Source organism: Urocitellus parryii, chromosome 5 (assembly GCF_045843805.1).
Source record: "Urocitellus parryii isolate mUroPar1 chromosome 5, mUroPar1.hap1, whole genome shotgun sequence".
NCBI lineage: Eukaryota > Metazoa > Chordata > Mammalia > Rodentia > Sciuridae > Urocitellus > Urocitellus parryii.
Genome location: NC_135535.1, coordinates 66,466,138 through 66,478,647, shown reverse-complemented (window position 1 = coordinate 66,478,647; position 12,510 = coordinate 66,466,138). Strand labels below are relative to the sequence as shown.

At 47.1% G+C, this 12,510-nt stretch overlaps 1 protein-coding gene across 8 annotated transcripts in view; it reads left to right on the top strand.

The window, feature by feature from the left end:
* The window catches only part of Prpf40b (pre-mRNA processing factor 40B), a 58,157-nt gene that overhangs the window by 1,882 nt on the left and 43,765 nt on the right, over positions 1–12,510 (top strand). For 6 of the 8 annotated variants that reach the window (XR_003302411.2, XM_026407051.2, XM_026407052.2 and 3 more), the window contains exons 2-18: positions 4,382–4,462; positions 5,209–5,352; positions 5,630–5,695; positions 6,379–6,406; positions 6,639–6,664; positions 6,795–6,905; positions 7,187–7,307; positions 7,393–7,417; positions 7,626–7,826; positions 8,060–8,189; positions 8,278–8,342; positions 8,852–9,016; positions 9,113–9,221; positions 9,576–9,726; positions 10,456–10,589; positions 11,192–11,306; positions 11,446–11,537. Coding sequence is in view for 7 of the 8 variants with exons in the window: in XM_026407051.2 (XP_026262836.2) it covers positions 4,382–4,462; positions 5,209–5,352; positions 5,630–5,695; positions 6,379–6,406; positions 6,639–6,664; positions 6,795–6,905; positions 7,187–7,307; positions 7,393–7,417; positions 7,626–7,826; positions 8,060–8,189; positions 8,278–8,342; positions 8,852–9,016; positions 9,113–9,221; positions 9,576–9,726; positions 10,456–10,589; positions 11,192–11,306; positions 11,446–11,537 (1,764 nt within the window). In the remaining variant the exon portion in view is untranslated. Of the gene's footprint in view, positions 1–487; positions 506–4,381; positions 4,463–5,208; positions 5,353–5,629; positions 5,696–6,378; positions 6,407–6,638; positions 6,665–6,794; positions 6,906–7,186; positions 7,308–7,392; positions 7,418–7,625; positions 7,827–8,059; positions 8,190–8,277; positions 8,343–8,851; positions 9,017–9,112; positions 9,222–9,575; positions 9,727–10,455; positions 10,590–11,191; positions 11,307–11,445; positions 11,538–12,510 lie in introns of those variants that run through there. The other 2 variants (XM_026407056.2, XM_026407057.2) reach the window with 2 other exon arrangements.

Sequence of the window (12,510 nt, the reverse complement as noted above, 5' to 3'; positions counted from 1 at the left end):
ATTCTCTCTGTCTCTTCATTTTTGTCATTTTCTCTTTTTGTTCTTTTTCCTGAGTGCTCAGTTCTAAGAATACCCTCAAATATGAATGCTGAGAATAATTGATAAATCTTGTTGGGGGCATATCCAAGGAAGGGGTCCTTCATCTTGATCATGTGTTTCTTTATTATCTCTTCCCAGCCCCTAAGTATGTTTTTATTCCAGGGAAGATGCAGGATCTGCTTCTTTCAGCTCCCATTCTTAAAACTCTTAAACTAATATCTTTTTCATAGTCTCACCTAGAAATGCAAGCAGATCCACAATTGTGCTGCCATTGCAGCAAGTGGAAGAGGGACAGGTGTTTAAGGAAAGAAAGGACATGCATAGCACAGGGGAATCTCTGGGAAGGGTGAGCTTTGGGAATTCCATAGTAATTTATATGCATTCCCTTGTTCTATCCTCTGCAGGGAACTGACCAAAATAGGCCAGTGTATGAATTCTTGCCACGGTTATTCATCTTAAGATGAAGGTGATCATATACAGTCAATTTTTATTATTTAGATTTTCCCATGCCAGTACTTGATTCCAGTTTGCTTTTCTTAAGCCAGAGAGACTTCTGCCAAGATACTTCTCTCTCTCTCTCACAACAAAGAATGTACTGGGAATTTATACAAACATACCTGGACACAATTGCAGCACACTTTTATGTATGCAAAAATCTAATAAAGTTAGGGATGAGACTAAATTTTATCACAACACTTTGTGTACAGCGCAAGGGTTAGGCATTCAAGGAATGTTTAAAAGGAGAAAACTTGATTCCTAAATGTAGGGAAATCCCCATTTGAGTGAGGAGTGAGCTCGTCCCACATTACTCAGCAAACATTCACAGAGCAGCATGTCACTGCTACAAAGTGTAGCATTTATCCCAGAGGGATACACACAGGTAGGAATGTGTGTATGTGTGGGGGATAGTATAAAGGGAACCTGAAGGAGGTGAATATTGAATCATCTTGAACAAAGCAATAGACAAAACAGAATTTTAAAAAATACATGAAAGTAATCTAACAGTTCCTATGTGAAGAGGAGGAAAGCCATTGAGTCAGGATGAGCCAAGGGTATGGGATGAGATGGGCTTTACTGAAAGGTTTGAGATACACACACACACACACACACACATTTATTTACACACACACATTTATTTATCTATCTATTTATTTATTTTACTTGTAGGTGGAGACAATGTCTTTTTTTTGTTTACTTTGTATGTGGTGCCAGGTGAGCGCTCTACCACTGAGCCACAGCCCCAGCCCCTATTGAAAGGTTTTGAATGTTAGAGATTTTGTAGATTAAATTATAAGAAACCACTCTAAGAGAAAGCAAAAAAAAAAAAAAAAATCTTGGCTCCTTGCTGATTTAACCACTTAGTTTGCAGGGGAGATTAGTGTGAAAAACAGATGCTTTCTATGGCAGGAGCTGTGCTTTTAAGGAAGACAGGCTAGAGGGCAGTCCTGGTTCTCCCTAATTAGTCATGGGACCTTGGATATTACTCTCCCTTTTCTTTTTCATATGAAAAGAGAGGACTACCTTGAGTAGTCCTCTCTGCTGAAGTCCCTTCCACCTCTGACATTCTTGTGTTCCCTCAGTAACTCCTAGGCCTTACCAATGATCCCTGCTATTTGGTGGAAAGACCATTCAGTTGTTAAGCCAATTAATATTAGCACCTACCCCTGTCCCTCAGAGTTTGGGGTGGGGACTACAGACATTATATCTCATTAATTTCTTTTTTTTTTTTTTTAATTTTGAGACAGGTTCTTGCTAAGTTGCTTAAGACCTCACTAAGTTGGTGAGGCCGCCCTAGAACTTTTGATCCTACTGTTTCACCTTCCCAAGTTAATGGGATTGATGTGCACTTAGCATATTTCATTGATTCTAAGACTCAATATTTCTGAAGTCATGATGTGTCTGAAAGTCAATGGGTTATCATAATAGGCAGCATTTCTTTTTATTAGTGTCACATAGATACTAGTACCATCAAAATTGCCCAAATAACTAAATTTCCAATGGACAGTTGCTAAAGGGAAAGCATATGGTATTCAATGAGTATATAAATAAGGGCTCTGATTAGTATAGTAGGTTAGTAAAGGCTTTCCCAGGAAATGGCTATCAAGGGGATGGCACAGTGTGAAGTGTATCTAGGTAAGTTGGTAGTGTTGTCCCAGCTATAGGTAAGATCCCTGAGGTGGGCGAACTAAGAAGTAAATATGGTTGAGTGTGGTGAGCACAGACCTGGACATGGATGAGGCTGACAGTGTGATTGTCAATAGACCTCTTATAACCTCACAGGCCCTGAGCTGGGTTGAGAACTAAAAATGTTATCTGGAAGGTTAGGTTCCTAAGGCAGCTTGAGGTGGGAAAGAGATACAGAAAATCAAATTGCTTCCCATGTTGGATAGTTTCTGACATCCATGCTGAGGAAAGTTTGAAGAGGTAAATACAGGGCTAAAGTAGCTGAACACAGAAAAGGTAAGTCAGACTGGAGTAGGTTAGCTCATTTCATTCTCTTCTTAGGACATGGTAAAGGATAGATATTTGCTAAAGGAAGAGATCAGAAAGCATTTTTAAAAAATATTTTTTAGTTATAGGTGGACATAATGTTTTTATTTTTTTATGTGGTATTGAGGATCAAGCCCAGTGCCTCACATGTGTGAGGCAAGTGCTCTGCCACTTAGCCACAACCCCAGCCCTAGAAAGCATTTTAAATGTGAGCCTTTTAGCATAGGTAGTGGTGAGGTTGCTTCTGTTTATCCAACTACCACCTTTCCCTAGAGCTCTCCAACTTTCAAGTGGAGAGGAAGGAAGATAGGCCTTTTAGCTGTACCTCCAAACCTTAATTCACTCAAAAATGTTTTGAATGGGTCATATAGTCCTATGATTGCATATTCAAAAAGTACAAAAAGCAGGCTGGGGTTGTGGCTAGTAGAGTGCTCACCTAGTATGTGTAAGGCCCTGGGTTCAATCTTTAGCACCCCATAAAAGTAAATAAATAAAATAAAGGTATTACGTCCAACTACAATTAAAAAAATTTTTTTAAATACAAAAAGGCATACGTTGAAGTCTTCCTTCCACCTCTTTCCATCTTCCACCATTGTCTTATGTGTCACCCTTTATTATATACAAATGATAAAACTTTAGTGTACCTTTCCTTTTTCCACTTGTAATACATCTTAGAGATTGGTCTGTAAGGAGACAGTTGAGTGGGTTCTTTATAACTGCATAGTATTCCATTTTACATTGTGTTTGGTTTCTTGGTTCATTACTGTTGGATATTTAGACTGATTATGATTTTCTATTTTTATGACTGATACTGAAATGAAAATCATGTGCACATATTATTTTGGCCACGTGCAGCTTTAAGTATAGGATGTCTTTTTAGAATATTAAGGTTCTGTATAGAGAAGATTTGTTGTATTATTTGTTCTTTCATTCAGTATTTATCGAGTACATATTATGTGCCAGACACTGTGTTGGCTACTAGGAATCCCAGCTTTCAACAAATCAGATGTGATCCCGCCCTCATGGAATGTTATTACTCTCTAGTGGGGGAAATACCTATGCCAGCAAACATAGTAAAAAAATCAAGGATACTAAAAAAGGGGGGATCAGAATAAATTGGAAGGAATGTCTTTAAATATAGTCAGGAAGCCTTCTTGGAATAATGATATTTAAGCCGAGAACTAAAGGGTGGGATGTGGTTTGCCATTAGGTGTAGAACAGGGAGATTTAGGCTGTTCATAGACTTTATCCGCAGTGAGATGAGTTCAGGATTTATAAAAGAAGGGTGTCTATCAGGGTATGGGGATGGTACAAAGAGATGAAGTTATTGATTGGAATTGAAAGATACCCAAAGCAGAAGACTGAAGATGAGGTTAGTTAGGGGAGGAAGCTGGAGTGAAAAGAGGTGTGTGAGACTAGAACTGTAAAAGGCTGACAACTGTTTGTGTTTAGAGAACTTTGGATTGACTCTCTAACTGGGTTAATGGAAGTAGAGGAATAGAAAAAGAGGCCGCTGCTTTGAGAAAGGCCTAGCCACTGGCAGGAAAATGGTTAAAAGCCATGGGAAAAGCTGGATGCCTATAGTGGAGTCTTCTCTCTTTTCTGTGGCTTTGGCAAAATGGAAACTCCCAAAATAAAGATGACATTGAAGGTCTCAGCCAGCTGGCTCTAGACTGGCATGGAAAGAACAGATCTTCCCAGGACTCAGAACTTGGGGTGGGTAGGAATTTGGGCTTGGAGACCCCATCTGAACTTTGTGTTCCTTTTTCAACTTTACCCTTTCTGCTTCCCTTCCGCAAAAGCCCATCTCTCTGCCCATCCTGGGTCCTATGACTTTTCTCTCCCTCAACAGTCGGTTCCCGATTCTGGTCCCCGGCCCCCAGCAGCGCCTGCCCCCTTCCCACCGGGGCCCCCCATGATGCCACCACCCTTCGTAAGTTTTATGTGTTTCCCTGGGCTTGGCTTTTCCAGCCTGCACCCTCAACTCCCCAGCCCTTGCCACTGCTGCATCGCCAGCACGGTTCTCCTGTAATGCACCTTTTTGCTGCCATTGGAAGAGGGGTGGTTTTGTCTGGGCATTGGGGTGGGGAGAGCTACTGTTAAGCTCTAGTCCGAAAAGGTGACAGTTCCCCCTTTGTCCTTTTGTCCCTGGGACACACTGGGGATGGAAGTAGAAGTGGAAGAGAAAAGACTCCGTTAGAGTGAGCGCAGGATGGGTCTGTCTTTCTCTTTCACTACTCCTTACCTGTGCTCTTTTTTAAAAAGCCACAGAATTTGGGCTGGAATTGCATTGGTAGAGTCAGAGAAAAAGAGGAGGCAGAAGAACTGGGGATGGCTGCCTTCCGCCCTTAACATGAGAGGCTTCTTGGGGAACAGTGCTGAAGGGTTATAGCCTTCCCCCAGTCTGGTGCTGTTTCAGTTCCCTTTCCTTTTCCTGCCTCTTAGGAAGCTGTGTGCTTACCTGTTAAACCCAGAGAACTCCCCAGTTACCTGTCTTTCTCAGTGGTGAGGAGGGAGGCAGTTTCATGCCTTGTGCTTCTCAAATGAAAGCCTTGGAATACCTCCAAGCCAGGGTGGAGGGCTGGGTGGACAACAGGTGGATGCTTCCTGACGGGTCTTCTCTGTCCCTAGCAAGGCAGTGTTCCTCTGTTCAATATTTCTTCCTTTCCTCACTTCCAGATGCCCCCTCCAGGGATCCCCCCACCCTTTCCTCCGATGGGGCTCCCACCCATGAGTCAGAGACCACCAGCCATCCCCCCCATGCCACCTGGCATCTTGCCCCCAATGCTTCCACCAATGGGGGCACCACCACCACTCACACAGGTAATTGTCTCCCTCCAGAGGGCCTCAGGAAACCTTGTTTGTTTAATTGGGGGTGGAAATGAGAGGTACTCAGAGTTCAGAAACTGGGAAGAGAAATGATCTTTGATCCAGGCCCATGTGGATTTGTCTGCTGAATGACTGAGACAACTCTTAGGAAAAGTGAAAACCCAGAACCTGAGGATTGCCTGGGCCACCCCAGTGGGATCTGTTAGGACCCCCAACTGAAAGGGACGCTATCCACCTGACCTAACCTCAGTGGCTGGTTTTATATCCATAGATACCAGGAATGGTACCTCCGATGATGCCAGGAATGCTGATGCCAGCAGTGCCTGTCACTGCCGCGGTAAGCTCTAGGGGCTGGCAAGAAGCAGGCTGTACCCTGCAATTCTGTGGGTCTGACTTGGAGTACAAGGGCGTGGACTCCACTTCTTTCCCTCTTCTTATATCCACCCTGGTCCCCAGCAGCATTCCCCATGCTGGAATCTTCCTCCCCAACTGCGTACTCAGCAATTTTAGTTTCCTGATCGTCCCCAAAGGCATATATATTCTTTGTTATCTCCGTGCACACACAGCACCTTTCAGGAGCACACTCATACCAGACACTTCTTTCCATCACATGGCCATGCACTGTGGACACACTAATACAGTCCTTTCTTCACATGTTCTTTGCTTCTGGAGGAGGCAGTGGCATCCAGGGATCTCGCTAAACCTTCTTGTGCTCAGTATAGTAGAGTCTGAGTGGGATATAGAATTTGGCATCCACTTTGAAGAGATGGGCCTCAGGAGTTGAAGTTGACTCAAAATACTCTGACTTGAGGACAATGAAGAAAGGAGCTGTTGTGCAATTCCCCTTGGGATCTGAGAGCCATAGCCCTGGCAGGAGGGAGGGGATCTGTTAGGGAGGAGAGATCCCTGGGAGCAGGACACACAGATCCTGGCCTGGCCTGCTTCTCCATCCCCCATGGCCTGGGTCCTGGGGGCCACTGGGCTTGGCCCCAACCCTTCCCCCTCCTCTTTCTTCGGCAGACGGCTCCGGGTGCGGACACCGCCAGCTGTGAGTCTTCTGGGGGCCTGCTCCCCCCAGGCTCGGAGGTTGGGGGGTACAGGGGAGAGGGGACCATGGACTGGAACCCACCCTGGATCATGCCTGTTGGGATGCCAGGGAGCCTGGGATGTTGATGGGACCAGGGAGATATTTACTGGGGATGGAATAAGGGAGGACTAAGTGGGGATAAGATGGGGGTTTAAACAAAAACTTAGTACATTTCCTTTGGCTTCTTTTCTAGCTGCTGTGGCTGGGACAGGCCCTCCGGTGAGTTTCTAGCTTGAGTCTCTGGGTAGGAAAGCTGAAAATGGGAGGTTGGTATTTAAATCTTTGGGGTGAGAAGAAGAGGCTTTGGGAAAGGAGCCTTGACCACCATTCTGTGCCCCCCTCCTCCCAGAGGGCCCTATGGAGTGAGCATGTGGCCCCTGATGGGCGCATCTACTACTACAATGCTGACGACAAGCAGTCCGTGTGGGAGAAGCCCAGCGTGCTCAAGTCCAAGGCGGAGGTCCTGAGTGGGGCTTTCTGGCCCTTCCTTTCAGCTGCGCTGACCCTTCCAAGTCCTTCCCCTGAATCTCTGACTAATTATAATTAGAGGTCCCAAGCTGCCTGGCCCACCCCCATGCTCCCTAGAAATACCTCCCTAGGATCTTAGGAAGTCCATGTTCCCCCATTTGAGCCAGGTTAGATGGTAGCTCAAGACTACCTCTATTCACTGGGTCTTATTAGCTCCCTTGTGACCAGAGAGCTCCCCAGCCTACTGATATCCTCTGACCCATCCTCTTGCAGCTGCTGCTGTCTCAGTGTCCCTGGAAAGAGTACAAGTCAGACACAGGCAAACCTTACTACTATAATAACCAGAGTCAGGAGTCCTGCTGGACCCGGCCCAAGGACCTGGATGACCTGGAGGGTGAGGGGTCCTGGGAGGAAGGGGAGGTCTGGGCAAGGTGGTGGGGGTCCTTTGCTACTCTGACTGTGTTCTTTTCCCATTGCAGCTCTAGTCAAACAAGAGGCTGCAGGGTGAGTGACTCACCCACCTATCCATTCATACTTGGGGGGTGGGAATGAATTCTGCAGTATCCCTACTCTGTGAGAGGAATCAGCTCTTAGTCTCCTTGTGAGGTCATTTGCTCTGGCCCCAGTCCTTCCCGGAGTAAAAACGCCAGCAAGCACCTGCCCTTCTCTATCCCTGCTCTGCTCCAACACCACTCTTTTGGCTTATCTACAGAAAAATGCAACAGCCGCAGACACTACAGCCACAGCCACCTCAGCCTCAGCCTGACCCCCCACCTGCACCTCCTGGCCCCACTCCAATGCCCAAGGGCCTCCTGGAACCTGAGCCAGGTGGGAGTGAAGATTGTGATGTGTCGGAGGCTGCCCAGCCCCTGGAGCAGGGGTTTCTGCAGCAGCCAGAGGAGGGCCCCAGCAGGTGAGGGCTGCCCCCAACAGCATTCCAGATGTTAGCCTCAGGCTTTTATCCTGGTTCATTCTTCATTCTCTGCCAGGCCTCTTGGGAGGGGTATAAAGATCTGGGCAATGACCTCTGAAGGGAAGAAAGTGGCTACTATGGGAAGCAAGGAGGGTAAAATGTTGCTGAGAGTACAGCACACTGAAAGCAGTGAGGGCTGGGTACCCTGTGGCTGAGTCCCCTCTGCCCCCTAGTTCTGCTGGACAGCATCAGCTAACACAGCAAGAGGAGGAAGAATCCAAGCCAGAACCAGAGAGGTCTGGCCTCAGTTGGAGCAACCGAGAGAAGGCAAAGCAGGCATTCAAGGAACTGCTGAGGGACAAGGTGCTGAGGGTGGGGCTCCTGGAGGAAGACCTGGAAGGAGGAATCTGGAGGTGGGCAGGCCCCATGACCCCTACTTACTCTATTCCAGGCTGTCCCCTCCAATGCCTCATGGGAACAGGCCATGAAGATGGTAGTCACAGATCCCCGTTACAGGTAGGCCTGGGCAGAGGGAGCCAGGCCATGTTCATGAGAGCAGCCAGACCAGGAATTCTCTGAGAAGCCCCAACTCAAGATCAGGCTCAAGGGGTCTGGAGTTAGGAAAGTGACAGACCAGATTGGAGAGCAAGGGGAGGAAAAGCTAGGACAAGAAAATGGAACGGTATCTGACATGAGACATTCAATAAATGCTTATTGGATTAAATTGAATCGAATTGAATTAATTGGGGAAAGAAAGACCTGAGTAGGGCAGAGGTCTGATAGCAACTTGAGAACACCAAAGCAAAAGTGCCTAGTGTTAGCAGTATCTAGGGGTTGTGTCTCTTCCCCTTATTACTTCTCTCCTGCCCATATCCCACACATCTGTAGGCTGAGCCCTTACATGCCCTGCCCCCCATTCAGCTTGTGGAGACCCCCAGTGTCCTGTGATCCTACTTTATGGGCTTCAGAGGATGGTTCAAGCAGACTCTTTTGTTTCCACTCCATTCTTGCCATTTGTACCCTAGTGCCTTGCCCAAACTAAGTGAGAAAAAGCAGGCATTCAATGCTTACAAGGCACAGCGGGAGAAGGAGGAGAAGGAAGAGGCCCGGCTAAGGGCCAAGGAGGCCAAGCAGACCCTACAGCATTTCCTGGAACAGCATGAACGCATGACCTCCACCACCCGCTACCGGTTAGGGGGCCGGGCTGGGCTGGGACTTGGGAACCCGGAGAACACAGAGGCTCAGTGATCTGCTCTCTGCCTACTCACAGCCCATGTGCTCCACAGGCGGGCAGAACAGACCTTTGGGGAACTGGAGGTCTGGGCTGTGGTCCCTGAGAGGGATCGAAAAGAGGTTTATGATGATGTCCTCTTCTTCCTGGCCAAGAAAGAAAAGGTAAATGGTCATTGGACCAGATCCTTCAGACCAAATAATATCTTGGACCTTCCTTATCTTTGCTCTTTTATGGACTCTGGCCATTTATTTCTCTACTCCCCAATGTCCCAGCTCCTGACTTGGAAGCTGATGTGACACTTATAGGTCCCTCCATTTCTGCCCTGAGCCTGTAGTCTTGGGTCTGGGAGGGCAAGGAGGAATCGGACAGGTTGGTTCCTCCCCTACCTGGGGACATGAAAGTCTATTCCTCCTCCTAGGGTTCTTGAGATACTTCCTTTCCCAAATTCTCCTCTGCCAGGCCCACTTGGGTAGCTCTGGCTTGCCTAGCCTCATCTTGATCCTGTGGCTCCCCAGGAACAGGCCAAGCAGCTCCGGCGCCGAAATATTCAGGCCCTGAAGAGCATCCTGGATGGAATGAGTAGTGTCAACTTCCAGACCACATGGTCCCAGGCACAACAATACCTCATGGATAACCCCAGTTTTGCTCAGGACCATCAGCTGCAAAGTAAGCTTGAGTCTCCACTCCCACTTGACCCTTCCCCTTTTTACATGACTTGGGACCCCAGAGCTTGCCTCATACCACTCCCTTGCACCTCCTGCTCATTCTAGAAGTCTCCAATACTCAAGTCACTAGATATCCTCTCCCTCCCTCTGGAGTTCACTGTTGACCTGGACATTGTGTGTTCTTGGAGGAAGAGCTCTGGGATATAGGAATCAGTGTTCTTTTCCTCTACATCTGTATCTCCTCCTCTCTGCCTCCCTTTCCTGGAGATGATGATCATATTTGTAGTTTATGTGACTGTAGTCTTAGATTGTCATAGCATCAGGGCATTAACTGGTCACGGATGCTACAATAAACAGTTGCTGACCTGTGATCACTGATGATATGACAAATTATTTTCGGAAGTTACATCAAAGCCTGATTGACTTTGCTTCCCTATGATGTGAAACCTCAGATCCTGAGAAAACGGGTTTCATGGGATGGCTTCTAGTAACTCACACCAGAAATCACATCAGGACTGAAAACTTGCTGATTTTTTTCTAATGCAATGAATGATCTCCCTCAAGAACTGCCGTTGAAGTAGCTACTCCCACAGAGTCCTTTTCTCTGCTTTCCCCACTAACCTGAGTGTCCCCAGTACCCATAGGAACATCAACCATGAGACACTGGGTACTGAATCTGAGAGGGTATCCTGCTAGTATGGCACCTGCTGAGCCTCCTTCCTACCTACAGACATGGACAAGGAAGATGCCCTGATCTGCTTTGAAGAGCATATCCGAGCTTTGGAGAGGGAGGAGGAGGAGGAGCGGGAACGGGCCCGACTTCGGGAACGGCGACAGCAGCGCAAGAACCGGGAGGCTTTCCAGGTATTTTTGCTGCCCTTGGGGATCAGAGCTCAGCTCTACCCAAGACAGTAACTTCTACCCATGCCCTGCCTGCTTTGGGCTAGGCTGCCTGCTTTGTCCCTCTTTTGTCCAAGCTTCACAAGACCTCTCTCTGCTTCCAGTTCTGCTCCCTGCTGTGTCCCTTCAACTCTGGACTGTGCTCCTCTAGGGAGACCAGATGTTTGTACCTCTCAGAAGCCACCAGCAGAGAGCACCCTGCAGGCAGTGTGGCAGCTAGGCCATGTACATTTCCTTTGGGTGGGGAGCAGACAGGTAGAGATTATCCTCCAGCTTATGGGTGGCAGTATGGGGATGATTTAATTGGATTGGATCACAAAAGAAAGTTGCAACCAAGCCATGGAAGATGGTGCTGCCTCCCAGGCTGGCTTGTTTTCATTTTTTGCTCTGTCCCTCCATATTTATATTCTCTTCTTTTAGTAATGTTCTCTTCCTCTACATCTGTATCTCCTCTCTGCCTCCCTTGCCTGGATTTCCTGATTGTGGATTGCCCCTGCCTTTCCCTCTGCCATTCCCTTTCTTTCTCCCTATCTCACTTTCCCTATCCTTGGCCTCTCCCTGCTTAGACCTTCCTGGACGAGCTGCACGAGACAGGGCAGCTGCACTCCATGTCCACCTGGATGGAGCTGTACCCAGCAGTCAGCACTGATGTCCGCTTTGCCAACATGCTGGGCCAGCCGGGTAAGGCAGCCAGGCTCCCCCTTCTCTGGTCTGGCTTCCTGCCCTGACGCCTCTGCATTCCCACTCCCTGGTCCTCGACCCCACCCCAGGCCTTGGGAAGCTGCCGCCCGCCAGGCCCCCCCTCCCTCCCTCCCTGCAGGCTCTACCCCTCTGGACTTGTTCAAGTTCTATGTGGAAGAGTTGAAGGCACGATTTCATGATGAGAAGAAGATCATTAAGGACATTCTTAAGGTGAGGGGAACCTGAGGTTATGGATGAACACAGGCTATGTGCAAGCCACAGCCCCTGCACAGATTCCCTGATGAGTCCCATTTTGCAAGAGTGTAGCAGCTTGTTCAGCAGATATCTACTGTGGTTCTTTACCTTGAATTGGGATATAGTAATGAATAAGACAAGATTTCTGCTCATAGGAGCTCATGGTATTATACAAAGATAGACATGAGAACAGTTATGCAGGGGGGCAGGTGTTATTACAGAGATTAATTGGAAGAATTGTCATTTGAACTGCACTTTTATAAAGGAGTAGAGGAGGGCAGAATGTCCTAGGCATAAAAAAGCAGGTGGGTGGAAAGTGTATGGCGAGTTTGAGGAGCAAAAAGTATAGATAATTATAAATTAATAGGCTATAGAAATATGCTTTCTGACCAGCATGGTGGTTTAGAAAAATTTGGAATTCATTATTAACATTTTTAAATTGGAAGATTTAACATAAAAGACAGGCAGCACTGGGCTGGTTTTGTGAGGCATTCTGAGGAATCAGACTGAGATGCCATTGCCTTCTCAGAAAGGGCACGTTGTTCTTTGCCTCACTACTCCTTACTGCCTTCTTAATACTGCATTGAGTGTCAGCTGCCATGTACCATCCCATGTGCACTGCCACTTTCTTTATACTGAAGAAATAGTGCCCATGTCTGTCACAGTTAGAAAAGATGGGTAATTATGAAAGTGAAGAGACTCTAATGTTTCAAAAGAAAAAAGGAAAGCATTTTTCCTTTGGAAGTGAAGAACATTCCAGTGAATTTTTAGGAGATAGTTCAGTCCAGTCCAGTGGTAAGAAGCAGAACCTGAGGCAGACTGGGCTAACAGTCCAGATTAATCCCTTACTAATATGTGACCTTGACTAGGCCATTTAACCTTTCTGAGCCTTGGTTTCCTTATTTAAAAAATGGTGAGTGTTCTACCAAAGGACACCTAATTACAGGTG